Source organism: Polypterus senegalus, chromosome 13, assembly GCF_016835505.1.
Source record: "Polypterus senegalus isolate Bchr_013 chromosome 13, ASM1683550v1, whole genome shotgun sequence".
Classification (NCBI taxonomy): domain Eukaryota; kingdom Metazoa; phylum Chordata; class Cladistia; order Polypteriformes; family Polypteridae; genus Polypterus; species Polypterus senegalus.
In genome coordinates, this window is record NC_053166.1 from 34,433,670 (window position 1) to 34,461,107 (window position 27,438).

Genomic DNA, 27,438 nt, shown 5'->3' on the forward strand with positions numbered 1-27,438 from the left:
TTAGCTTTTCTACATGCTTAAGAACTAGGGTGTTGTACCATGTTAGCCATTACAAATGTAGTGAAAAGTCAAGCAAAATGACACGTTCTATTGGCTAACTAAAAAGATTACAATATACAAGCTTTCGAAGCAATTCAGGCTCCTTCTTCAGTTGCCTCGAAAGCTTGCATATTATAATCATTTTAGTTAGCCAATAGAAGGTGTCATTTGGCTTGACTTCTCACTACATGCTTAAGAGAAACTATTTTGTTATCTGGAATGGCAGGCTTGAAAGGCATAGATTAGTATAATAATAGAGTATAGCATTCAGTCAATTCACTCTGGTGGCATGAACGATAGTCATGGCTAAGTCGAGCATGATGGTGATGTTTTCTGTCTTGATAATTTTTTCAGGCTGGCTATCATACCTGTAGTCAAGCACTGGCAGGTTAGGCTCTCCAAGCATTGACTAGAGCAGGAAACTAGCTATCCAAACTGTACCAATGTGTATTTTTTTCATTGCTAGCACTGACCACCAATCAATAACATGACTAACTTGACTATACATATATTGCTCAAAAAAATTAAAGGAACACTTTGAAAACACATCAGATCTACTGTAAATGGGGAAAAAAAAATCATGCTGGATATCTATACTGATATGGACTGGGTAATGTGTTAGGAATGAAAGGATGCCACATCGTTTGATGGAAATGAAAATTATCAACCTACAGGGGGGCTGAATTCAAAGAAACCCTGAAAATCAAAGTGATAAAATGATACAGAAGGCTAGTCCATTTTGCCAAAATGTCACTGCAGCAACTCAAAATCATACTCAGTAGTTTGTATGGCCCCTACGTGCTTGTAAAGTTGTGCTTGAAAGTTTGCGAACCCTTTAGAATGTTCTATATTTCTGCATAAATATGACCTAAAACATCATCTGAAGTCCTAAAAGTAGATAAAGAGAAACCAGTTAAAGAACTGAGACAAAAATATTATACTTGGTCATTTATTCATTAAGTAAAATTATCAAATATTACATATTTGTGAGTGGCAAAAGTATGTGGACCTTTGCTTTCAGTATCTGGTGTGACCCCCCTTTGCAGCAATAACTGCAAGTAAACATTTCCGGTAACTTTTGATCATTCCTGCACACCGGCTTGGAGGAATTTTAGCCCATTCCTCCGTATAGAACAGCTTCAACTCTGGGATGTTGGTGGGTTTCCTCACATTAACTGGTCAGGACTTTCACTTGGCCATTCCAAAACATTAACTTTATTCTTCTTTAACCATTCTTTGGTAGAACGACTTGTGTGCTTAGGGTCATTGTCTTGCTGCATGACCCACCTTCTCTTGAGATTCAGTTCATGGACAGATGTCCTGACATTTTCCTTTAGAATTCTATGATATAATTCAGAATTCATTGTTCCATCAATGAAGGCAAGCCGTTCTTGCCCAGATGCAGCAAAACAGGCCCAAACCATGATACTACCACCACCATGTTGCACAGATGGGATAAGGTTCTTATGCTGGAATGCAGTGTTTTCCTTTCTCCAAACATAACGCTTTTCATTTAAACCAAAAAGTTCTATTTTGGTCTCATCCGTCAACAAAACATTCTTCCAATAGTCTTCTGGTTTGTCCACATTATCTTTAGCAAACTGCAGATGAGCAGCAATTTTTTTTTTGGAGAGCAGTGGCTTTCTCCTTGCAACCCTGCCATGCACACCCTTGTTGTTCAGTGTTCTCCTGATGGTGGACTCATGAACATGAACATTAGCCAAAGTAAGAGAGGCCTTCAGTTGCTCAGAAGTTACCCTGGGGTCCTTTGTGACTTCGCCGACTATTACTCGCCTTGCTCTTGGAGTGATCTTTGTTGGTCAACCACTCTTGGGAGGGTAACAATGGTCTTGAATTTCCTCCATTTGTACACATTCTGTCTGACTGTGGATTGGTGGAGTCCAAACTCTTTAGAGATGGTTTTGTAAACTTTCCCAGCCTGATGAGCATCAACAACTCTTTTTCTGAGGTCCTCAGAAATCTCCTTTGTTCGTGCCATGATACACTTCCACAAACATGTGTTGTGAAGAGCAGACTTTGATAGATCCCTGTTCTTTAAATAACACATGGTGCCCACTCACACCTGATTGTCATCCCATTGATTGAAAACACCTGACTCTAATTTCACCTTCAAACTAACTGCTAATCCTAGAGGTTCACATACTTTTTCCACTCACAAATAGGTAATATTTGATCATTTTCCTCAATAAATAAATCACCAAGTATAATATTTTTGTCTCATTTGTTTAACTGCTTTCTCTTTATCTACTTTTAGGACTTGAGTGAAAATCTGATAATGTTTTAGGTCATATTTATGCAGAAACATAGAAAATTCTAAAGGGTTCACAAACTTTCAAGCACAACTGTAAAGGGGAGAGAAGAAAATGAATATTAAAAGCCGATTGAAACCAGGAAACTTTGCTCTGCCTCTTTGCAAAGCATGAATCCATGTACTACTCATCTGTGACTGAATACATACTGATTGATTGAACTAATCCTGTCTTCCTTGGGGGTTGCTTCCACACCATCAAAATAAAGGATTAAAACCACATTCATTTAGCATACAAACATACATACTGTATTAGTCTGTCATTTTTCTTCTAGATTAATTATGGCAACCTTCTAGTAGGGCGTTTCTATTTTCTCCATTCATTTATAGTCTAATGTTATTATTGTTCTCCCCTGGGATGGAGACCATGTATTAGGAAACAATGGAATCAATATAAACAAACTCTAGTATTAGACCATTTAATTCTGTCACAGTAATGGACACCAGCATTAATGGACTGAAAAATGTCAGTGGAAAAGCAAACTGGTCAGTTGGCTTAAGACAGGAAATCATTGACTTTGCATCTTCCCAAAGACGGAAATCCTCCGATTTTTAATTTACTTATTGTTGTTTTGTTTTGCTACTTTTTATTTGCCAGCTGATGTTACCTTATCTTATGTGAATGTTCTAGGTTGCCTCAAGAATGTGTAAGTAAGACTACAAGAACCTATAGCATCTATAATTGTCTATGTACACAATGTACAGATATGTAAAATTATTAACATGCAATTTTTGCTCTACTGTAACAGAATTATGTTTACAAATGTATAAAAATGATCTATGTTAGAACAGATCATTTAAAACTGAATAACATGAACAGGAAAGTAATAAATTCATTGTACATGTGACAATGCTACTACTAATACTAATAATCATAATTACAGTATAATGAATAAAACAGTTACTTTTACTTCTCTTTATTTTGTCAAACTTAAATAGACCTTTGTCACATAATCTCTACAATAAATAGCATTACTGCAGTATCCCAGAATTTGTAAATCATGTACAAGCAAATGATGGTTGAACCATAATTTTATTTTATTACAGTCTACTTCTGCTTCAGCACAGTGGCACAGTGGTTAATATCACCTGCTCAAAGAAACTTGACTAAATCTTAACCTGATTAACCGTCAGAATTAATCTTATATACTCATCCTTTGCCCACATTTGCTGTTGTTGCTGTAGGACTTTAGCTTTCATCCCACATCCCTAAGACAACCAAGTTAAGTTGATTAGTAATTTCTATAACAGCATGTGTGCTGTCAGAAAGGTCTCTGCTTGCCAGTGATGCTGTATTGAAATATGCTGCTTAAAGAAAGGACTGAGTAAATCAGAATGCAACATTTTACAGTAATATTTATAGGTAAGGATCATTTACAGTATATCCCACATCACAAAGATTCATACTGCATGTTAGAGTAATTGACAATTCTAAAAGCGCCCTGTCCTCAGGCAATTAGGTGTAGTAAAAGACAAGCAGGAGTTAAGTTACAATTTAAAAAACAATGTATTATTGGTAATATTCATAAATAATAACAGTATGGAAAGTACATTTGAATATTGGCAACCATACAACCGGATAAATGGTGATGTGTAGTTTCAGGTGGCACACAGACTTGTTAGTTACTTAAAAATGTCTCCAGTTCATTTGTGGTCAGCTTTTTTCAGAGCAGGCTGCATGCCTGTCTCAATATGGCTGTCGAGCTGTGTTCTTCATTGTGTTGTCAGTTCATTCATCAGTTTGGTAAGAGAGAGAGAGTGAGGGAGTGAGTAAATATATAGATGTTCTGTGTGACAATCTGCTGGGAGCTCTAAAACCTGACTCCGTCTGTAATGTCACCGAGATGAGCCAACAAATGAAGACCATTCTCGAATGAAGCCAGGGGATAGTGCAAAAGTGATTTTATTTTAAAACCAACAAAACAGTGTCCAAAGTGCAGTGCTCCACAATTAGTCGCTCCTCAGATCCCTTGGGAGGACACACCTGCCTTGCTCACCCCACTTTGATTGAACATTCAGTGGGGCGAACTAGCCCCTAGAGCACCACAACCAAACTCTCCTTTGCGTGGCCCCGGCTCATGCTCTCTCCTCCTTTCAGGTGGCCAGATCCTCCTGCTAAGACTGCCTTTCCGTTTCTTTCACTTTCTTTAACCTCTTTCCTTTTCTTCACTTCGATCGATCTATCCATTTCCCCTTTCTTGGTGCCGATCCGTATATATACACGTCCACCTGTGCCTCCGTGAGCGCAGCACCTTAAACACACACCGCAGGAAGCCAATGAGGCAATCACGTGCGACTCGTTCAACTACCTCATTAACTCCCCGTGGTCATGCAATTGCACCCATGGGGAATGACACAGCTATATGGACTTAAAACATGGCCCTTATTTTTATACCACATTCTGTCCAATCCCTTGAGCCAATAGGACATCATGGTACTTAAAGGCTTGTGATACAAGCCAGTTCTAAACAGCCATACTTCAGACCAACATCTTCATACCTGCCCCCAAAACCATATGTTAAGGTAAAGCTTGGCAGTTAGGCAGACTGGCTTTCCTACGGGGGTTGAGAGACTTTAGCAGAGAAACACTTGCCAAACTGGTTTTAGGCACTCCCCCCCCAACCCTATCCTGAAATTCACTTTCCTGACTTAGTCCGGTGTCTGTAAACATGAATGTTTCTAACTAATGTAACACTAATATTACACAGCTTTGCCTAAGTTACAAATAAAGACATACAAAATATTTATCAAGTCGTATGTAAAATTTCACAGCACAACAGGCCCCATGTGAGTGTTAACGTTGGCAGAACTGCAACGGACTGGTACCTAGTCTAGAGTTGATTTCAGCCTTGTATGAGATGCTGCTAGGAAAAGGTTTGGCCTCAGGTGATAATGAATTGCATTAAGCTATATTCAGAATGTTATGGTACTTTTTAAAGAGCAGGCACAGAAAGCAGGCAGGGAAGCTTAACATGATAATGTTGACAGCTCAAACTGTACTGAGACAGTTCATATTTGATAACGGTGCTTGGAAATGAGAAAAAAAGATTAAAAGTGTACATTAGGCAAAATCATAGTGATAAACAAAGCACAGGACACTATAATTTTAAAAGTAAACTAACTACATGTGTTCTCAATAAAATCAGCAGAGCTGCTCCACTCACATCTTGTCAGGAGCTCATTGATACCATGCGTTACCAGTGTTACCATCTGGAAAGGTGTACCCACTCCCCAGGACAGTGAATGAGACTGGAAAAGACAATAAAACAAAGTTAGACTGTGAAAACTGTGTAAGTATATCTGTTTGTAGCTAAAATCCAAATCTTATACAATTAACATGTTTTCTATTTTTTTTAGTCTAAACAGGTATTTTTTTCCAGGATTTGAACACTTATGTCACTTGGTAGTATTCTCTTGTAAATCCAAATACTATAAATTTTAAGTCCTTTTAAAATGTTTCTCGTCTTATTTTTCTGCACTTTTTTTGGTTCCTACTATTTTTATGCCTTTAGACATGCTTTGAACCTTGTCTATTCCTTAATAGGTTAAACTGTAGTTTTTTTTTAATCTGCAAATTCATTTTTTACCCCAACTTCTATAAAAGTAATTTTTACCTCTTTCTTTCTATACCATTCATCATTTTGTGTAAAACCTATTTTTTTACAACTCATAAAAATCATTTTAATCATTAATAGATATTTTTTTTGCATTCAAGAATAAAATAAAAATATAATTGTAATGTTTACATCATATCTATACATCACATATTTAATTACAAATTTGAAAAGAAACATAATTAAAATTTAACAAATTACAAAATGTATTCATGTATACAATAATGTCAGTCATCTACCAACCCGCTACATCCTAACACAGGGTCACGGGGGTCTAAATACACATTCATTGACTTCTCTATTTTCTGTTATTTAATAATTTGTTTGATCCAAAACTTTGTTTAGTGGCCCATCATTTGTACACTTTTTCTGGTGCATGTCTATGAATCATCCTGCAGTATTATGGCATCACACTGACATCCCATTGTCTCTGGTACATTCTTTACCTGTTCTAGATATCCTGATGAAATCTTTCACCCTGCTGTTCAGGGTAAAATTCCACTTGTGAATCCAAACACTGAACTTCATTAAACTTAACTAATTTTCCACAATTTCTTTATAATTTGATTCTTTATTGTTACCTAAAAACTTACCGATTACTTATTTAAATGATATTCAAGCCTCATTTTAAAGGTTGTTCATCACACCATTAAATTTTGCATTAGAAATCACTTTTCTAATATCAGGTCTGGCAAAAATGCCCTCTTTAATTTAGCCTCACACAAACCCATAAACTATCATTACAAATGCCTAAAACAGGCTCCATTATTAGGTAGGGCTTTGAGAAACTGCTTCTTTAAACCAACCTTAATATGAAGCAGTGGTGGCAGCATTTTATTTGGATCCATCATGCTAAATCTGTTGATATTTTTTATTCCTTCTGAACCAAAAGTAAATTCTTGGCTATGCTATCCCACTCACAGAATTGAGCTTGGGAATTTTGGAAGACCTGACTGTCCTGACATTGAAACCAAAGTTGCTCATTGTAGTTAGTTACTGCTATGAAAATAACTTTTGCTTCAAACATAGACTTTAATATTAAATAATTTAAATTTCAAACAAGTTAACATCAAAATAAAACATGGATGTTTAATTAATGAAATAAAAAAAAACCAAGAAGCAATAATTGACAAAAAAAATACTTTTTGAAAAAATGTTACTTGATAAATTGTTTTTCATTTTTGAATTCAATGTCCAAAATATATAAAAATCAAACAAAATAATCAAAGCATTTTTTAAAAAGTGTTTTCCTATGTTATTGGTTCATTGGGAGCAGACGTTCCTCTCAATAAAACAGTGGAAACCTGCCCTGAAGGGAATGCCAACAGAATGCAGGGTACACTTGTTCCATCCAACACATGCATGTACAATTAGGAAGTGATAATTAACCTAACATACCTATAAACATATGGGAGGAGATAAGAGAAATTGGAAAACTAACACGAGAAGAACATGCCAGCCGCACAAACACAAAGACTGGTCATTGGTATATAGTGCTTAGCACTCACACCTGCATTAGTCACTTATTATATCCAACAACTTTACATCAAAACAAACTCATTTAGGCAGTTGCATTTCCTGGATATCTTTACACACAGGACTATTATTTCTTCCCGGGTTAAACTTGTTTTTCAAGCCCCTCTTGCCTTATTTTAGGTATTTCTCAGTGTCTGGAAAGCGAAAGTTGTTTGACGTAATTAACTTGTACCTGTAAAGATGCTAGTATCGTTAAGTATACGACACTTTTTCGTTTCCTCAAACAGGATGGTCATTTTAGCGGCGCTGCCATATTATGTGTCATACTGAAAATGGTCACTTGATCGTGATAAAATAGAGAAATAATTCGCACTTGAGCGAATTTAAAAGGCGGTGTAATATAACCAGCAGATGATGGGGCAGTTTCTGTAGTCAATGCAAACGTCCGAGTGTCAAGGATGTGGGCGCGCGCACCAGTGTCACGTGACGCAGGCGCACCATGGCTGCCCCCGACTAAATATGCAAATCGCCGAGTCAGTGACATTTCCCCTTGAACTGGGACTCGCTCAAGTTACATTTGTATGAACGAGGGCTAGAAGTGAAGTGCATGAGTGCGCGAGGACCGTTGTTTATGCTAATGACATACGGCATCTACCTAAAAGAGTAACGGAGGCGGGGGTAAGTTTTTTGCTCCTTCGTCCAGTACAATGCTCTTTGTACAACTAATGCGTTTCTCGTTACTTAGAAACAAGCAACAAATGCGTCTTGACGTTTCCTGCTTAACAATGAAGGAAGTTTCACGCCATAAGCGCCTCCAGAGTTGACTTTATAGATTCGCCTCCCACTTTAGTTCGAAGGTATTTCATGAAGCAGTAGCAAGTTGTTTAATTCGAGTTCTAAATAGTTTTAATAGATTATGTCACCATGTATGACACGTTACACATTGCAGTTCGTCGCTGATCCCCGGTTTGGGAGAACAGTGTGTACAGTCAATGCAATTAATGTGTACTCCCGCGCACTAATCAAGGCTCCACGCTAGTAAAGAAAAATGGATTAGTGCCACATTATCAGCGTATAACGGATGTTCTTGACAATTGTCAAACACCAGTGAAAGATAAAGAAAAGTTTTCATGTCTAACCGTGAACTTGAGACGAAGCAAGCGGATTTCGCAAACTTCAACCGAGCTGAGCCGAGCCGAGCCGAGCAGAGCAGAGCCGAAGCGAGCAGGAAAACCCCGGCATCCGCATGTAAGTCCAATGAATGCGCGCGCCACCGTTTACTGGGCTGGGTCTGCTGAACGCGAGGGCGCCACGACTACGGCGGACGAATACGCGCTGATTATGCTGTGTCGGAGAGTTGAATTCATATACAGAAGTTTAAAAAGTACAGTACTGGTTGCTCTTGTACTTCGATCATATTCAGCAAACAACGCTTTCAGACCTGTACTTCGATCATGTTCAGCAAACAACGCTCACAGAAATACTAGTGGTGGCCGTTAGAGACTTTGCCGGTGTAGCATGTGGGCGATGTTAACGTTAAACTGTTTTGACAGAAGGCCAAATAGTTGGCGGAATTCACAAATACAGACATTCTCGTGGTCTTGTATGTTTAATGTATGTAATCGAAACAGGAGCAAGTACAAAATGCCAAAAGCTCTTATGCCCGAACATATATTTTTTAAATAACAGTTTTAATATTGTTTTAAGTGTAGTACAGTGGGTAGCGCTACTGTTTCATAAATCCAGGGACAGGGGTCCAGTCGTGAGAAATGTGAAATGCTGCCTCTGTGTGCTGGTCTCTTCTGCTTATTTGACTGGCGATTTTAGATTGATCCAATGTTAGTGGGCTCCTAAGTGTTTTTTGACTTGCTCCCAATTTTGTCAGCAAACCTAAACTTAATAAAGAGGCTTTGAGAATGTTATATTTACCATGTTAATTAGTTTTGCTCCATCCATTCAGTGATGTGAGTCCAGTTTCCAGCAATATGGAATTTTTAAAATTTGTACTCATTTTCTCTGAGTACAATGATGTTCCACAACATTCCAGAGATGGTTACTGTAAATTGACCCACTTATGAGACTCAAATGTCCACATGTGTGAATGTGACCTACAATGTGCTGGCATTCCAAGGAGACGTGATTTCAGCCTTGCTTCCAAGAATAGTCTTTCACTTCCTATGACCTTGTTATAGAAAAGAAATGTTAGAAAATGGATGGATGGTTTAAAGAAAGCTATCAAACAGTCATTCATCCTTCCAGTACCTGTACCTGTTTAATTGAATGCAAAGTGGGAGCAACTGGATCCTATTTTAGTAGCACTGGGCACAAGGATTCAACCAATACTAGAATCACAAACAGGCATATTTGCATTTTGTTTGACAAATGTATAAAGTCATACTCTTATGAAAGAGGCCATTTTTAGGGAAAAATTACAGCTCAAAAAATCAGTATTCAACGACAGTAATCTACTGTAGTTTTACTTGTGTGTTTCCCATATCTTATCCATTTAACAATGTTACTTCTTTATTCAAAGAATTACTAGGTGTAAAAGTAACTGATTAATTCTTTTTCTAACCCTAATCATTTTAATAATTAAGTATGACAAATGTTATGTTAAATCTGAAATATTCTGTTTCTCTTATTTTTTATAATTTACAGCTCAGAGTACTAGAGCTGATATACACATCACATATTTCCTTGTATTTAATGTAGAGATAGGTTTGTTAAGTAAAGATTATAAAGTTTGCTCATTCTTTTGATAATGACATGTGAAAGGTGTAGTATGGAGTAATGTCCGGAATGCCAGAGAGAGTGGAACAAATTGCACAATTTTAAGTCACTTTTCCATGACTTCAGTGTCCTTAAATCATATTTTCAACATGTGCTTCCCTTGAAGACCTCACTTGTTTTCCATGGTATTCTTCCCACTTTGATTTTTGAGTTTCATCCTTATGACAATATTGTATTTTGCTGTGAATTGTATTTTTTTCATCAAAAATAGACAGGATACAGTGTACTAAAATAACAACAGCTACATTTATTTGTATAACATATCTTCATAAATTAATGTAGCTTAAAGTACTTTACAACAATATCAGCTCAGTTAAGAGAGCTAAACAACAGAAAATCAGTCATTTTTTAACCTGTTTATTTCTTAACAGGGTAGAGAGGGGTGCTGGAGCCCATCCCAGCAACCACAGGGCGCAAGGCAGGAACAATTCTCTGGACAGGGCAACCAGTCCATTGCAGGGTAAACACATACATACATACACACACACCAGGGCCAATTTTGTGTTGCCATTTCACCTAACCTGCATGTCTTTGGACTGTGGGAGGAAACTGGAATACCCAGAGAATAATCACACAGACATTGGGAACCTGGTGTGGCAAGGTGCAAAAATGTGATTTTTTTGTGTAACATCTAATATATGACAGTAGCCTACTTACAAAAATGGTCTAAGTGTTCAGGGAAGTTTTTGAGATAATAGAGCCTGACATGTCAGAGTAAACATTGATTATTGTCATATACTTGATAAAGTTTTAAATATTAATAACACATTATGTTTTCATTTTACTCATAACAAGTTACAATGCAAGAAATTACTATTCATATATATATATATATATATATATATATATATATATATATATATATATATATATATACTTTGGATTTTTTAAAAGTGAAAGTGTTTGGTTTGGTAAATGAAGAGAAGCAAGATCTCATTCTTAAGATTTTCATCCATTTTTTATACTTGCCAAAAACCTGAAGTACAGAACTTGAATGGGGTCCAGACATAATATTCAGTCATTTAGGGGGTTTCAGTTAATGGCCTTATATGTACATATTAGGGTTTTAAAGTAGAATCTAAAAAAAATGCTATTAATTTTGTGCTAGCTAATAGGTTAGTGGTCATTATATATGGGGAAAGAAGAGGTACGAACACTAATAACAGCATTTGTAGTCAGTCATGTCAAAGGATACATGTATTTATAAGACAGAGTACAACAAACAAGTTTTTGTTCCTCTACGATAGAGTAGAACAAACATGTTTTTGGCCCTTATATTTTCTTTTGAATAGAATGTTTATAACACTATTCACTAACTGTGAGCCATTCATTTTTTAAACCTTTCCCTATATGATTTTCTGCTTTATTATGGTGAATTTAGTCATTGCTATCAACAGATTGTACTATGGCAGTATTTACAGGACAATTTAAAGGGAAGAAATACACCCAAACATAGTCATTTTTTAATTTTTTTGACATTCAAGACAATCAAACATGCCATCTCCATTTGTCAAAATGTACCCATCATTATTAGGATCACCTGTCTGAATACTTTAGGTAGCAAATAGTCTTGATTTAGGTCACCTTTGCCCAAAATAAATTTGGCTAACTTAGCCATTTAGTACCAGAATGAAATTGCTAGCATATGGGTTCTAAAGACACATCATACCTTGCTAAAAACAATGTTTAAAAATTTGCAAAAAATATAAATTTCAGCCAGGCTAAAAGAGAGTGGTTGTTCTAATAATTGCTGGTTCATCACATCATATTTTCTATTGAGTCTCAAGGAAGCAATTGATCTAGAGATCTTCTTGACTCCTCTATCAGTAATAAATTGGATAAAAGCAGGACTTTGGACAGATTACAGAGGTATAAACCACAGCTCACTAATAAGGGCAAAAGTGTTCACCTCAGGTTTGTCAAAATAGACCTTGGTGATCTTCAAGAGTTCTTGAAAAAACAAATAATCAGCTAAAAGGTGAACTTTTTTTACAGTATATTTAACAGTAAGAATCGCATATCATCAGTGAAACACAGTGGGAGTAGTATCATTGTTTAAGGACGCTTTGTTGTCTTCAGGACCTAAACAGCTCCTATACTATAATGAATTTTGCTCTGTATCAGAAAATTCTTATGAAGAATGTTAGTCCAGCTGTCCATTAGTTAAGGATAAATAGTGTTTAGGTCCGTAATCCAGAAAAAAGCAAAACATGTGTACATCAGAATGTTTGAGGGAAAAGAAATGTTGAATTTTGCAATACCCTATTCAAAGTTCAGACCTCCTGGCAGGATTTAAAATGAGCAGATCATGCTCATCATTCTCAAAAATACACAAAAATCACAAAGCTGAAGCAGCTCTTACATGCTGTAAGTACTGATATTTTTTACTTTTTTATATTGTGTGTTCTCCAGCCACCGTAAAAAAAAAAAAAAAACTCACACTGTTCCACTGTGGTGCTGAGGTGTCACCCACTGCACTCGGGTCCCAATCCAGATGGTTTGTCGTGTGTTAGGTGGTCAGCGCATGCTTATAACCTGTTCCCCCCACCCCCCTATTTATCTTTAAGTAGGCTTTGGTTGGAGATCTAAATATATTTACTAAGAAAACTTGCAACAATAAAGAAAATGAATCAATGGACAAGTAATTTTCTTACTGTGTAATATTTTATATTGTTCAAGTGTCTCTCTGTATACAGTATTATTCAAACTCTTATATAATCTACACATCCTTAAGATGCATTGTGGCACGTGGAAGACTTGGGTAATGCGCTAAAGAATGTATAGGTTTATAGGGTCCTTATTGTCATATGTACAGATTCCAGTGAAATTTTTACTTGTATGTGCTGTATTCCGATTGTCAAAATTGGGCCATTAGCATAAAAGATTGGCAATCGCCTTAGAATTCATCTTCCTATGGCATCTAAATCAAAATGGGCCAATCTTTGGGAGAGCTACAGTCTCTTGGCTGCTCTGGTCCAAAAATGAGACAGTACCTCATTGGGATGCCCGCTTTTATACCATCTGGACAAGAAGGGACAGGGCTTCTCTGAGTTAGTTGACCTCATTGGGCGTCTTCCCAGCACTGTGAGGGACAGAGTAGACTAGACTGTCAGCAACAGTGCCCTATCTTCTTCCGGAGTGGTACTGCATACCTCAGGTGAGCATGAGTTGGAGTTGGTGCATCCAGGTCAGTTCATCCCCCAGTATAGATGGCAGTGCTGCAATGGTGTGGTCCTAGTAAGGACACCTGCAGAGATTTATTGGAGTTGTAGTCCTGAGGGACCTTGGAGTCTTAGGGTGCTGCCAGAGGACCCTGCAGGAGGAATGACTCCCTACTTCAGGAGACTTCCATCAGTCCCGGAAGTGCTTCCATCAGGCTATGTCTCATTATCGGAAATATTTCTGGATCTGACATCAAAGCAAGCCATACAGCCTTCTCCAGGAGGTCATACTCGGGAGGCAGAAGGCAAAGCTCACCTGGAGGAGGAAAGGGAGGATTGAGGATTGTGGATTGCCTGTGTTTGAGGTATTTTGTGAAAATTCCACTTGGGACTGTTTAGTTTGGGGCTTTGGGGCTCAGTGGAGCCCCCGTCTTTTACACCATATTAGGGTCTTCTATGTATGCTTTCATTGTTACGCTCTGCATTAACATCTTTATGTTTTATAGTTGTGGCTATAATTTTTGTTTCCCCTGTGTAAAACCAGAATCACATTGAATTTTTCCTTAGGCTCCATTGTTTTCTTTCACTCTAGTTATCTCAGAATGTGATAACAATGATGATGATGATAATTTTTAAAATGAGGAAGTAAAAAATACCCCAAATTATTCCCATGTAACATGCATACAGTAAATGTTTGCTTCATTCTAATAAAAAATTACCAGTCCGAGCTTTGTAATTTCTTGATGGACACTAAAATGTGCAAACAGGGAAATAACAGCTTGCTCAAACAATGACAGAAAACAGTTAAAAGCAGAGGTTCATTATAACAAATATATGTAGCCATACATCCTCTGTGACCAAATCTGAGGATCACTGACATAGTACGTCTAAGTGTTATATGATTGTTCAGATACAGCATACGCCTAAATTGTCCAAAATCAGTGATGCACCTTCAGCGCTTCCTAATGAACATGATGGGATTAAATCTGTCTACTATGGTGGCACTTCTATTCTGACAATATTGTGTGGCACATGCTACAAGATGAGTTTCTTCCAGGCTCTAACCTATGACCTGCATTAAAAAAGCAGTATGTTCTGCTGGACTGAACTTTACCTCCTCAGCTCTGTTCAACAAGTTCTGAATGCAGCATAGTACACACTTTAGTTGGTAGAGTTGTCATTCTCCTGTATTCAATTTAACATGATAAACAAATTATACATCTGGAAATAATGCAGAAAATATTATAACTGTGGTAATGATCAAAAAACAATTTTGATCTGAGATCGAGTTTGTTGCTAGATACTTTATAGTACAATTATTTCTGTATTTCTGCAGTTGAAGTCTTAATTGCTTAGGGCCACATAGTCAACCAGTGGTGAAGATGGATGTGGCCACCTAGTGATTTTACAGTTGTGTGCATGGTAAGTCCATCAGATAAGCCAGAAATGAAGGTTAGAACATATACTGTATTTATTTTTGAACATATATATTTGAATATATATATGAAGATATTGGAGGTTAGGCTAATAATTCTGGGTCCCACATTTACATTTATTCCTTACATATTTATATCTTTATCATGTTATTTTGTACCTGTTTCACATGGAGCATCTGTAACAAAAGTGCTCAATGACTTATGCACTTTTCTTAAAAGACACAGGAGAAAAACTGCAGCTTTCAAAAAATGTGTCACTTGAAAACACTGCCATTATAATAAAAAACATTATAAACGCACAAAATGTAAGAAAGAAATCAAAGAGAAAACTGGCCTGTAATACAGTTAAGAAATGTTACTGATCAGACACATTATGCAGTCATTATTTATTTTCTTCGTGCCGATCCCAAGCCCAGATAAATGGGAAGGGTAACGTCAGGAAGGGCATCTGGTGTAAAATTTTGCCAAATCAATATGCGGACAACAATAGAAATTTCCATACCGAAACGGTCGAGCCCTGTGTTAACAACGACCACCACCAGTACTGTTGGCCAAAAGGGTGGTGGCAGAAATTGGGCTACTGTTGGCCGAAGGAGAAGAAGAGGGGGGAGACGTGTCTGGAGGCAGGTGGAGAGGAGGAAAGTAAAGAGAGTGGAACTGAGGTTATTAATATCTGTGCAGAAATCTGTTGTGAAGGAGTGTTTTTACTAATGGCAAAATAAGGTAACCGTGTAAAATACAAAAAGGCTGATTGTGTAAGGGATTTGTAAAAACAGATGTATAGAATACTGCAGTGTTGCACAGAATGCTTTGAGTAACACAGTGCTAAAGTTAGTTTAAGGTAAAAAAATGGTTTGTTTACATTTGATTATTAATATTATTAATTTTTGTCTTTGATGAAGACTTTTTAAATAGTGACAAATAGTGACTACAGTTCAATCTGGCAATCATAGTTTGTAGGCCACTAAGCTAAGCTAAGCTTAGGACGTTTGGTCTTCAGAAATCTTTTCATTTTGAGTTTAGGTACTTGTTTTTGCATGAGTTTAATCCTCCTTGTATAACTGATTGAATGAAAAAGATAAGTAGGCACAGGACAGAGGCCTGGTGACCGATGACTCATTTGAAACACTTGGCGAAGAGAAAGAAGAGGGAACAGAAAGAGTGAATGAGCATGACAGCTCTCTTTCCATCACTTGTAAATATTAGGTAATATCCATCTATAATCAGCCCAGCTTAATCCAGGGAAGGGTCACAAGGGGGTCGGAACTTTGGTGCATTTGATGGGGTATCTTATCTATCACAGGTTATGCTCATCCATACAACAATAGCCACACCAGTTAAACCAATATAATTTGTTTTGGTTTTGTGGGAAGAATACCAGAGTACCTGGAAAAAAAACTGACTCAAACTCATGAAGAATGTACAATCACACACTGAGGGTGACAGGCCTGGGATCTTTGTTTATTCTTCTGGAGTCATGAGGCAGCAACACTAGCCACTGTGGCAAAATATTGAAGATGTACTAATTTAAGGTAAACTTATGCAAAACACATGTGACTCAGCTTCTCATAAGTTGTTTCAGTATTAAAGAAAGGAAGTATATTTTGAAATACAATCTGCAGGTTACAAGTCCATTATGGGACCAATGTGTGGAGAAAATTTAGAATCACCAGTTAACATAAAATGGGCATTTTCTGGGATGAAAACATGAAAACACTGTACCTGGAGAAAAATCCGCAGAGACTGTGACTGGCCATGGATCAATAAGCCCTCAGCTCTAAACACTATGCTGATCGGATTACAGAAACTGGTTTATAAAAATGTATAGCTTGTGCACTTTGTCCATCAAGTTGTACAAGAGCATTAATAAAATCCCTGTTAAAAGCACTGTGAATACTGGCAAATTTGAACAGGCTCTATGCTCTGCAAGAATAAATAAAGGGGCTAAAAACAAAAAAAAAACTGATAGCAATGAAACTTTAGTGATATGCATGTTTATATTTAGTTAATCCATGTTTATATTGTCCTATTTACGACACACTGTCCCTGGTCGTGCAAAGGGAAAAAGACTCAAGAATTCTGACCCTTGAGTAATAGTGAAATTCATATTCATATAATTGCAGATCTTCTTCTCAGAATATGACATGTACATGAATGCTGAAATTGGATTTTTAAAAATGAAGGCATTTTTTTCATGTCACTCTCTGTGCGACATAGTTCATGAACAATATCAGTTGTTTCTAAACAGAACAATGATGAATGAAAGTGATTAAAGAACACAGTTTTCCAGTGCTTCGCGGATATGGCATAGTCAATTTGACTTTGTCAGAAAATGCTTCTGCCCAGGCAAAACTACTTTTGACTCTACAACAACAGTCATATCTAGTAGTACATCTGAACATTTTATTATAACAGGGAAAACTTGTTTGCCTAATGACATTAGTTTCTGTTTTCCTTTGTAAAAATTATTCAGAAATTTATATAGGTGAAATATGAAGAAGGCTGGTTAATCATTTGAAGGAGCACAACAGTGTTAAAGACATCTCCGGTGAGCAGTTTCTTTGTATTTAATCAAACTCACAGTGAGTAGTCTGAGTTGTGTCACAAAAGGCATTCATCCAAAAAAATATCATTTTCACCCATGAAGTTCACACATTCTTCCTTTTTTGTAGATGTTTCTGGACACAACTCTTCTATACCTTATATATATATATATATATATATATATATATATATATATATATATATACTGTATATATATATATATAGGTACGTATATATGAGAGGAGATGGCCATTGCACAGTTTTCTGTATCTAAGATCTAGAGTTATTTGAATGAAATAGATCCTTGAAATGTTTTTTAAAATTTTTTTAGCATATATGAACATATCAGGATTTGATAATCGTCTAAACAGTATCTATAGATAAAGAGGATATAACAAACATCATGTCACATTTACATTTTGTCATCTATTGTGTAATTTCAATAAACAAATGCACATTTTGCACAAGTAAGAAAACCCCTACTTTTATCACTCCCTCAAGTACCTAACATTAGAATCACCTGTGTCAGATCAGGTGTGAGTAATTAGAACATCAGAAGAAAAGACCTCTGAGGAACAGGAACCTGTGTTATTTAAACTTCATACATTTACTTTGGTTTGCTTTTTGTTATGTGTATTATTACAATACCTAGATTGAGGGAGTCCTCTGAGGCCTTCACAAAGAAATTTATAGATGCCTGTGAGTTTGGGAAGGGATTTAAAAAGACCTCTAAGCAGTGCAAAATCATCCATTCACTGTGTAGAAGGCCATCTGTAAGTGGAGATTTCAAACAATTGGAGACTTGTCCAGGCCAGGCAGTTCATTGCAGGTTTGGCCCAAGAGCAGAATGTAAAGTGCTGAACGAAGTCTCTAAGAACCCCAAAATTTCATTATAGAATCTTTAGGTAGCTCTTGCCACTGTAGATGTCAAAGTGCATGAGTCTTACATTAGAAAGAGACAGCTTAAACAAGATCCATGTGGGTAGTGTGATACAAGGAAACCTGTGCTGTCCAGAAAGAACATTAGGGCAAGTCTAAAGTTTGACCATGAACATCTAGGTAAAGTCCAAGACTTCTGAAACGATGTGCTCTAGTTAGAGCAAAGAGAGTTATTTGGACACAGAAAATTATACAGGTTTGGCGAAAACCAAAGACAGCATTTGACCAGAAGAACATGATACCAACTATAAAACAGTGGTGAAAATGCTCTGGTTTGAGGCTACTTTGCTGCATCAGTCCCTGGACAATTTACCATTATAGACTCCAATAAGAATTCTTCATTATACCAGAGGATACTGCAGAATAATCAGAAAACTGAAGCTCAACCAAAAGTAGACTGTACAACATGACAATGACCCTAAACATACCACTATATCCACCAAGGAATGGCTGAAAAGAAGAAATGATTCTAAGATGTCCAAGTCAGTGTTTGAATCTGAATCCCATTGGAATGCAGTGGGGGAAATTGAAATAGGCTGTACATGCAAGACACTCCAGCTGAAAGAATTCTACTCGGAGGATTGGAAAAGCTTTGGCCCAGTTGATGTCAGAGTCTAACCGAGGTTGTTTCTGCCAAAGGGGCAATACCAGCAATTAGAGCTAAGGGTTGTACTTACTTTTTCAACAGAATCTCTTTCCATTTTTCATTGTAAAGTTAAAAGTTTTTTTTTCTATTTATATAACCTGTATGTAAAGGTAGTGTTAATATGAAGATCAAATTTTGATATGTCCACTTAGAGAAAGTGGGATTCATACTGCATAGTAATTAATTTCAGCTACCATCTGAAGTAGTTAATTTCATTGAATCATTCTGTACAGTTCAATCTTATAATCATAGGGAGCCGGAGTCTGTCCTTGCAAAATCAGGAGCAAAGTAGGAATGAGGCACCAGGCTTTGACCTAAATTGCACTTCTTTTGAAGTTGGATGGAAGTCTAGTGTGACTGAAGAAAACCCACACAGAACTTGGGGCAGCACTAAAACTATACAAAGACAGTGACTTCACTGCACAGTGCATAATCTGATTTAAAGAATTAGCAAGTTCTGTTAGAAATAAACAGGCATAGAAATGGTGGTCATCCACCATTTATTTTTAGTCCTCTTTTCCTAAGGGATTGCAAAGTGAAACAGGTACTTTAGTGGGTAAAAGTTAAAAATTAGTTTTAAGTTGCCCACTTAGGGAAACAAGTTAACAGATTTCATCACCCAGCAGTATATTTTTTTTCCATTACTGCATACACAAAAGTGAAGTTTATAGTGATTGATGTGAATGCTAACAGCTATGTAAATCTTCGGATTTTTAATGCAATATACAAAAAGTATTTCAGTAAAAATTGCATTATAAATGCTAGACAGAAACAATGGCCAAAAAACCCTACAAACTCCAGTATATAAGCGGACATTCATGATGAGATCAGTTACAGATATTCATTCAAAGTCCTTCAAACAGGTCTAACAAGGTACTTGTATTGCTCATTCATCATTGTTTCAGTTCTCCTTATCTACTAGAGTTACGCTTTGCAACATGAGTAATGGTGAAAGTTGGATCAGTTGTTCTGGAAAAAATGGAGTCTGAAACAAATAAAATTGCTCTGGTTTATCTAAGAGATTTAAAGAGCAATAAAGAAAAGAAATTAGTAACAACTGCTTGTCTGAGTCTGAAGATTGTATCATTTGTGTTATTACCCTACTAAATGCACTGTTGTTGACATTTGGTTGCATTTTTACTCCATTTAAACTGCACAGATCTTTAGAATAAGCTTCTTTGCTGTCATTTGGTCATGTGTTTTTCAAGCTGAATTACACAAAATAAAGTGTTGATTGTTATAAAGGTAAGAAATTTCATATTACAAGAAGAATATTTTGTCCATGTCTCCACTTTTTAACACATCTCTTGGTGGTTCTAAATGGTCCCCATATGGATGTGCTGCATGGCCTACTGTGACTTCCAAGTTAGATAAATCGTTTTCTGAATGTTATGTCATGTTACCATGTTAAATGTGCCCTTTCTTTAATAACTGGCCAGATATATATGATTTTATATCAAGGCTGGAAATAAGCTTTTCTATATATTTATATCAGAACTTTTTCAGCATTGCTTGTGTGACCAACAAAAATGTTTTTCCTGTTTACACCTTATTAATATGCATTATAGTGATAATATGCTACATGATGTAGAACTAGATGGAAATGTTGTAATAGCATTTATTGTTTTATAGAACGTGAGTAGAAGTGGGAAAGATAATGGCCGATGAAGTTAATGAAAACAGCCCGGATCAGCTGACCTCCTTGACCTTACCTTCTGAAAAGCCCTATAAACCAATAGTTTTAGAAAAAATCCAGAAGGAGGATGAAGACCTAAAATCTGCAGTTATCAAGAAGCTGTGTTTGTTCTGTGCATGTAATCCAGTGAAAACAAAAAAAGCAGTTTTTGATTTTTTTCCAATTTTAAATTGGCTGCCCCGCTATGAATTGAAGAAGTGGCTTTTGGGAGACCTAATGTCAGGACTTATTGTGGGCATCCTTCTGGTACCCCAGTCTATTGCTTACTCACTTTTGGCTGGGCAGGACCCCATCTATGGTCTGTACACTTCTTTCTTCTCCTGCATCATTTATGCTGTACTGGGTACATCACGTCATGTTTCAGTTGGAATATTTGGAGTACTGTCTCTTCTTATTGGGCAAGTTGTGGACAGAGAACTACAAAATGTTGACTTTTTCATACAGACATCTGTAAACCAGACCGGAATCAGTAAAGACAGCAACTACAATGTAACTTGTGACCGAGGATGCTATGCTATTGTAGTGGGCTCCACTGTAACGTTTATGGCAGGAGTTTATCAGGTATGTAAAATAAAACAGAAAAAAATAAAATCAAACATTGAAAACAGCCTTAGGTATACCTTAGTACATAATATATTAGTAACTCAAAGTATGAACAACTTTTCACACATTTTCACTTACTTTTTGCAGTCATGGTATTGCAGTGATTTTTAATCAGCATTATTTATTATATGGTGAAGCCAGCATTCATCTGATGAAAACTACTCTGCTGACACCAAACCCCACAAGTGTGTATGTATGCAAAGTAGAACACAACACATGAAAAAGTTAATGTTTTTGCTATAGAGAGTTAAGGGACTGATGGGCACCTCCTGTAAAGTCATATTTATAAAATATTAAATATACAGTATTCTCTAAAATATTAAATATACTGTATCTTTAGGTAAAATAAGCTATTTAAAATTAATTTGCGAGTTTCAGATCTCTCCACTCAGCTTCACATTGCTTCAGACACAGTTTGTGGCAGTGCAGGATGTTTTAGGTTCTTTTTTTAGATTGCCTATATCTGTACCACATTTCCAGGAACAACCTACTGGTATTTTCGGATGGATAGCATCTATTATCATTGGAGAAACCTTGCAATTTTAACTTTCTTGAATTTTAAAATCTTTTTAATGTTTTACTTTCTGTCTAGATTTTAATGGGCCTCTTTCAAGTTGGGTTTGTCTCAGTTTACCTGTCAGATGCTCTTCTGAGTGGTTTTGCAACTGGAGCCTCTCTAACTATTCTTACCTCTCAAATTAAATATCTTCTGGGACTTAGATTGCCAAGGGCAAATGGCATAGGCTCACTCATCCGCACTTGGATCTATCTATTCCAGAACTTGCTTGACACTAACCTATGTGATCTCATCACCAGTCTGCTCTGTCTGCTGGTTCTAGTGCCAACCAAAGAATTAAATGAACACTTCAAGTCAAAGATGAAAGTGCCTTTTCCAATGGAACTACTTGTAGTCATTGTCGCTACCTTGGCATCTCATTTCGGACATTTCAAAGATCGTTTTGGTTCAAGTGTGGCTGAAACTATTCCAACAGGATTTCTCCCTCCACAGATGCCTAACTGGTCACTAATACCAAATATTGCCCTGGATGCTCTTTCAATCGCAATCATCGGCTTTGCTATTACAGTATCACTTTCTGAGATGTTTGCAAAAAAACATGGTTATACCGTGGATGCAAATCAAGAGATGTATGCCATTGGATTCTGTAACATCATTCCTGCCTTCTTCCATTGCTTCACCACCAGTGCTGCTCTTACCAAGACCTTAGTCAAAGAGTCCACAGGGTGCCATTCCCAGCTTTCTGGACTTGTCACAGCCTTGGTCCTGCTCTTAGTTTTGCTTGTTATTGCCCCTGTGTTCTATTCTTTGCAGAAGTAAGTATATTTTTTGTTGAATAGTTATTTTTTAACACTTCTTGTAGTGTCCACGTTAATTTCTACATGCTACATCATAATGTTATTTTTAAAAAATGCATTTATGTCCTGTTAGTAAATGGAAAATGAACAGTAGTAAAGAACAGAAAAAGAACTATGAGACGTTTTTACAGAGGGGAATACTAAGTACTGTCACCACTACTAAAATTTGATAGAGAAAAACTACATTTTACTGTAAAGGTAAGTCCAGCAAAAAGATACTTGTGACCTTTCTCAGGAGGTAACTTTAAAAAAATGAATATCAGGTATTCTGAATTTCTGGTCTAGTTCATGAGGCAGCATGGTGGAACAATGACACTGTAATCAGCACTGCTGCCTCACAGTTTCATAGTTCTGTGCATCATGTTTGGCCTGTGCAAGGCTGTTTAAAAAGGGAAACAGGGACAATTCAGAGGATTGGATGAATTAAATAATAAAGACTAAAATAGATCACTTACTGGGTAGAATTTTAGCACAGTGCTCACAACCTTAAGTACCAGCTGAGCTTGCATATTTGACTTATTGCCTTTTATCCACCTGCTCAGGTTTTCTCCCCATTTCTTAAAGATATGCATATTTGCTTCATGGGCAGTTCAAAATTTGAAGATATCGGTATGTACATGAGTGTGCATTGCAAAAGGCCAACACTCCATCTAGAACTTGTTGCTGTTGGGAAAGGCTATGGCTCTCAGTGACTCTAGACTTAGTAAGTATTTAAGACAATGGAAGAAAGTGGGCTAAGCAGAAGCTAACTCTGGGCAGGGTACAGATCTATTGAAGGGTCTACTTATACATATCCATATTTGCATTCACATTGGGCGAATGTTTGGGAACCTGTAAACTCCACACAGATAACAACAACCATACAGAGGATTCATACCCAAGATGATGGATCTTTAAGGCAGCAGTCTTAATCTCTGGATGCTAAGAAAGCTAAAGATTTAATCCTAATTGTATTAGTAAGAAGATGTAGCTAACAGTACTGTTTGTTCTACTGAATAGCTGTAAACGCAGACTTACTGATAAATCCATTTGCATTTCAAATTCAGAATCATCTTCGTATCAGTAAAATGTAGTCAGATATGTAAATTGTTAAAATGACAGGAACAGAACACAGAATGTGGAAATGTTATTATTACAACATTCTACTTGTTAATTAAACACTTTTTCTCTCCATACTGTAGGTGTGTCTTAGCAGTTATCATCATTGTTAACCTCAGAGGAGCACTTCGTAAGTTTGGGGAGCTGCCTCAGATGTGGAGGGTGAATCGCATTGACGCAATTATTTGGATGGTTACAATGTCTACTTCAGCATTCCTCAATACAGAGCTTGGTCTTCTTATTGGCGTTGTGTTTTCTGCACTCTGTGTTCTGGTGCGTACACAGATGGCAAGGGCTGTTCAGCTGGGCCGTGCTGGTGATCTTGAGCTTTATGAAGATCTGAATTCTTACAACTCATTGCATGTTGAATCTGGCATCTTCATTATGCGTTTTGAGGCACCTGTCTATTATGCTAACCAGTCTCTTTTTAAAAAAGCTGTGTATCGCTGTACTGGATTTGAGCCTGGCAAGGAGACAATCCTCAAGAAAAAGCAACAGAAGGCAAAAGTAAAACAACATGTAGAAACTAACATTGCTGTAGAAAATGACCATGAAATAGCTACAGCAGTTCAGCACTTTATGCCTGAGGAACCCCACTTAAACACCCTGATTATAGACTGTGCCCCAATGTTTTTTATAGACACTGCTGGACTAAATGCTTTAAAAGAGTTGTATGTGGATTATAAAAATTTTGGAGTTCGAGTACTTTTAGCCCAATGCAATAGCTCAGTCTTGGATTCTCTTCACAGAGGTGGCTACCTGAAGCAAAAGGAGCAGGAATTTACAGAGCGAGTGTTTTTTACTATCAGTGAAGCAGTAAGGTTTGCTAAAACCTTGCATATGGAAAACGGAGTAAATGAAACTCTCAGCTCTTGCTGACACTCGTCAAAGAATAATAACAAAATGATCAAATATTTTATTTATATTTGCACTCTTATACACTTTATATTCTTTGCAAATGATTTATTGTTAACTGTGCCTTATTTAATACAGATCTTTATTTATACTCTGAATTTCAACAGTATTGCTATTCTATGTGTATTATGATATAGAAAAAAATTGAAGAAAGTTCTATGCTGCTTTGTATATGAATGTTTATATTACCACCTGGTCTTCATTCTGGTTTGTTTGCCTGAATGGGCACAGGGTTTGCCTTTAAGTAAATGTTAAGCAAGAAGTTTTCAGAAAGCCTGAGAACTTTGTGTAACAGAACTCTCAAATTATATTAGGAAGGATTAAGGTTTCATCTAACCTGGGTTCTATGGGTTAAAGCCATATTAATGAAAACCTATCAATATTTAGAAATTACAATATGTTTTTTGGCAGCTCTAAAACATATATAGAAAGTACTTAGCAATAAAATCATGTTTGGTACATGTGTAAGTATACATTTCACAATATGTAACTTGGTTAAAGTTGTTGGCATAAAATTTGAGTTTTAAAGTAGCACTTCAATAAGTTCTTCAGAGTACTGAACGCCAAAGTTTAATTGTTACGTATGGTTAAATGATTATAGCTAGCGCCCTAGATAGATAAAGTGTCATGAAAAGGTATTTACCCCCTTCTGATTTCTTTTATTATTGCAAATTTTTAAACTGAATGTTTTCAAGTCTTCAACTACAATGTGATTTTAGATACAAGAGACCCGAGTGAACAGATAACACATTTTGTTTACCTTGTTATTTAATGAATGAATGATGGTATCCAACTCCATATGGCAGTGTGTGAAAAAAATATTGGTATCACCTACAACGTAAGATCTGGTTGCTCCAGAAGTATCCAGACACTTTTTATAATTCATTATCAGCTTTGCACATTGCTCATTGTCCTTGCAGAATTGCTTCAAGTCAGTAATTTTGGTACAGGTTCAAGCATTACCCTGCCATACCATTTTTTTAACAATTACATCTGTACATTGAATATGCAAGTCCAAAACTTACAATTTTTCTTCTTTTCAGCCATTTTAATGTGGACAACTATACCTCATCTCATGAAGGGATTACTGGAAATTATGATGAAAAAAGTTCTAATGTAGTGCAGAATACACAGTTCTTCACTTAAGAAAGTTCTTCAGATCCTTGGAAAGCAAAGCATTTTAACACTATCACGTCTCCTTCCCCGTGTTTGACTGTTGGTGGTATGATCTAGAGTTTTTTTTTTTTTTTTTCAAAGAGTAAAATATGGTGAGGACACCAAAAAGAAGCTAGGTAGCAGGCCAGAAACCCACCTAGTCTGCCCAGCAGAGGCAACCTTGACTTTTGCCAGGCTCCAAGGCAACCTGCTGGCTTCTGTTGAAGCATGCTCAATGAGGAGCTAGCAAAACAACTATAATAATTTAAAAAAGATCACAAAAGCCCTACAAGTGGAAGGATGACTGTGAACGTTTGGCTTGTTATTAAAGGGCAAATAAAGAATCTTTATAAGTGTTATTATAATACATAAATACTTTTAGCAAACAAGACCTCAAACAAGCACAGACAGACTTGCCTACAAATCAGCAATCCAGAAGTAAACAATGTCCCAGTATAGTTTGATGGAAAGGTCAAAAAAACAGAGCAAAGAAGGCCAAAATCTAGTGAGTCAGTCATTGTCCAACCCTCTATAACCTAACACAGGGTCACGGGGGTCTGCTTCAAAATAAGCAATAGCAATAACACAAAGAGCCCATGTAGAAGACCCAAAAAGCTCAACAGAATCAAGGAGGACATGTATCGACTCAGAAGACGGTCTAGATCGGAAAAAGTAGAGGAAGGCATCGAAAGCAGTGGAGCCTGTGTTAGCACGGGACAAACACTAGGAAAGAGAGGGTAACACAAAGAGCCCTGACCAACACTTAACAATGTATCCAATTACACTGCTTGTCTCCACAGCCTTTATAAGGCTGGACACAGTTCTTAGGTCGAGATAGACAGGTGGCCCCGCCTCTTGGGGAACCACCCACAAAACACAAAGAACAGATACTTCCACAAAGAAACAAAATCACATTCAACTGAAATATGAACATAAAATAAATAAATATTTTGAACATATAAAAACACTCCAAATTAAACAGAAAACACATAGAAAGAAGCATAAAAAAAATACAGAACATGAACTGGTGATTATGGCACAGGTTTAGAAATGTCTTTGCAGGTTTTTGCTTGCTGATAGGTACCTACAATATTTTTAATGTCTTAAGGTAGTTCCTTTTTTTCTTGGCATTATGAACTTGTTGTTTCTCAGTGCTAGCAACTTAACTATGATGGTAAAGGTCAAAATAAGTGAAGTTTGATAAGCATATCTACCCCACCTTATTCAGTCAGCCGACTCTAATTATCCCGTAAATTTAGCAGATTTAACTGGGGGTAGTTACAGATCCAGTCAGTGCTTGATAACCTTTTTCATTAGATAAATTCATTTTATTTATGCGATAAGATGCTCTTTTTCTAATATTAGAATTTGGTTGAAGACTTTATAACAGTCATTGTCAAAAATTTCAAAACAAACAAAATCAGGAAGGGATCAAATATTTATTTCTGGCAATATATTTGAAATATCACAGATTATGGAATTCTGTGAGTTTAGTTTACAAATATTGCTTCAACTAAGTGCCTTATTTCATTGCTTTTTTAAATAGGATGGGTAGGATTAAATGAATACTGATTACTATTGTGTATTATTCTTAGAAAAAATAAGTGAGGGGAAAAACAAAAC

General features: G+C 36.6%; 2 protein-coding genes across 9 annotated transcripts in view; one reads left to right on the forward strand and one right to left on the reverse strand.

The window, feature by feature from the left end:
* Positions 1 to 8,696, reverse strand: part of pde6a (phosphodiesterase 6A, cGMP-specific, rod, alpha) — a 100,131-nt gene extending 91,435 nt beyond the window's left edge. For 2 of the 3 annotated variants that reach the window (XM_039774861.1, XM_039774859.1), the window contains exons 1-2: positions 8,598 to 8,696; positions 5,533 to 5,617 (exon numbers count right to left, since the gene is read on the reverse strand). The gene's annotated coding sequence lies outside the window, so the exon portion shown is untranslated. Of the gene's footprint in view, positions 1 to 5,532; positions 5,618 to 7,690; positions 7,853 to 8,597 lie in introns of those variants that run through there. The other variant, XM_039774860.1, reaches the window with a different exon arrangement.
* Positions 7,979 to 26,734, forward strand: slc26a2 (solute carrier family 26 member 2). 6 transcript variants are annotated; one of them, XM_039774864.1, is made up of 5 exons: positions 7,979 to 8,136; positions 14,746 to 14,831; positions 20,607 to 21,231; positions 21,866 to 22,605; positions 23,829 to 26,734. In XM_039774864.1, exons 3-5 carry the CDS (start codon positions 20,632 to 20,634, stop codon positions 24,622 to 24,624), a joined length of 2,136 nt encoding a protein of 711 aa, XP_039630798.1. In that variant the 5' UTR covers positions 7,979 to 8,136; positions 14,746 to 14,831; positions 20,607 to 20,631; the 3' UTR covers positions 24,625 to 26,734. The 6 variants fall into 6 exon arrangements, with proteins under 6 accessions (XP_039630798.1, XP_039630799.1, XP_039630796.1 ...); XM_039774866.1 differs by lacking the exon at positions 7,979 to 8,136 and adding an exon at positions 8,686 to 8,706; XM_039774865.1 differs by lacking the exon at positions 14,746 to 14,831 and having other exon boundaries at positions 20,590 to 21,231.
* The last annotated feature ends 704 nt before the right edge of the window (positions 26,735 to 27,438 follow it).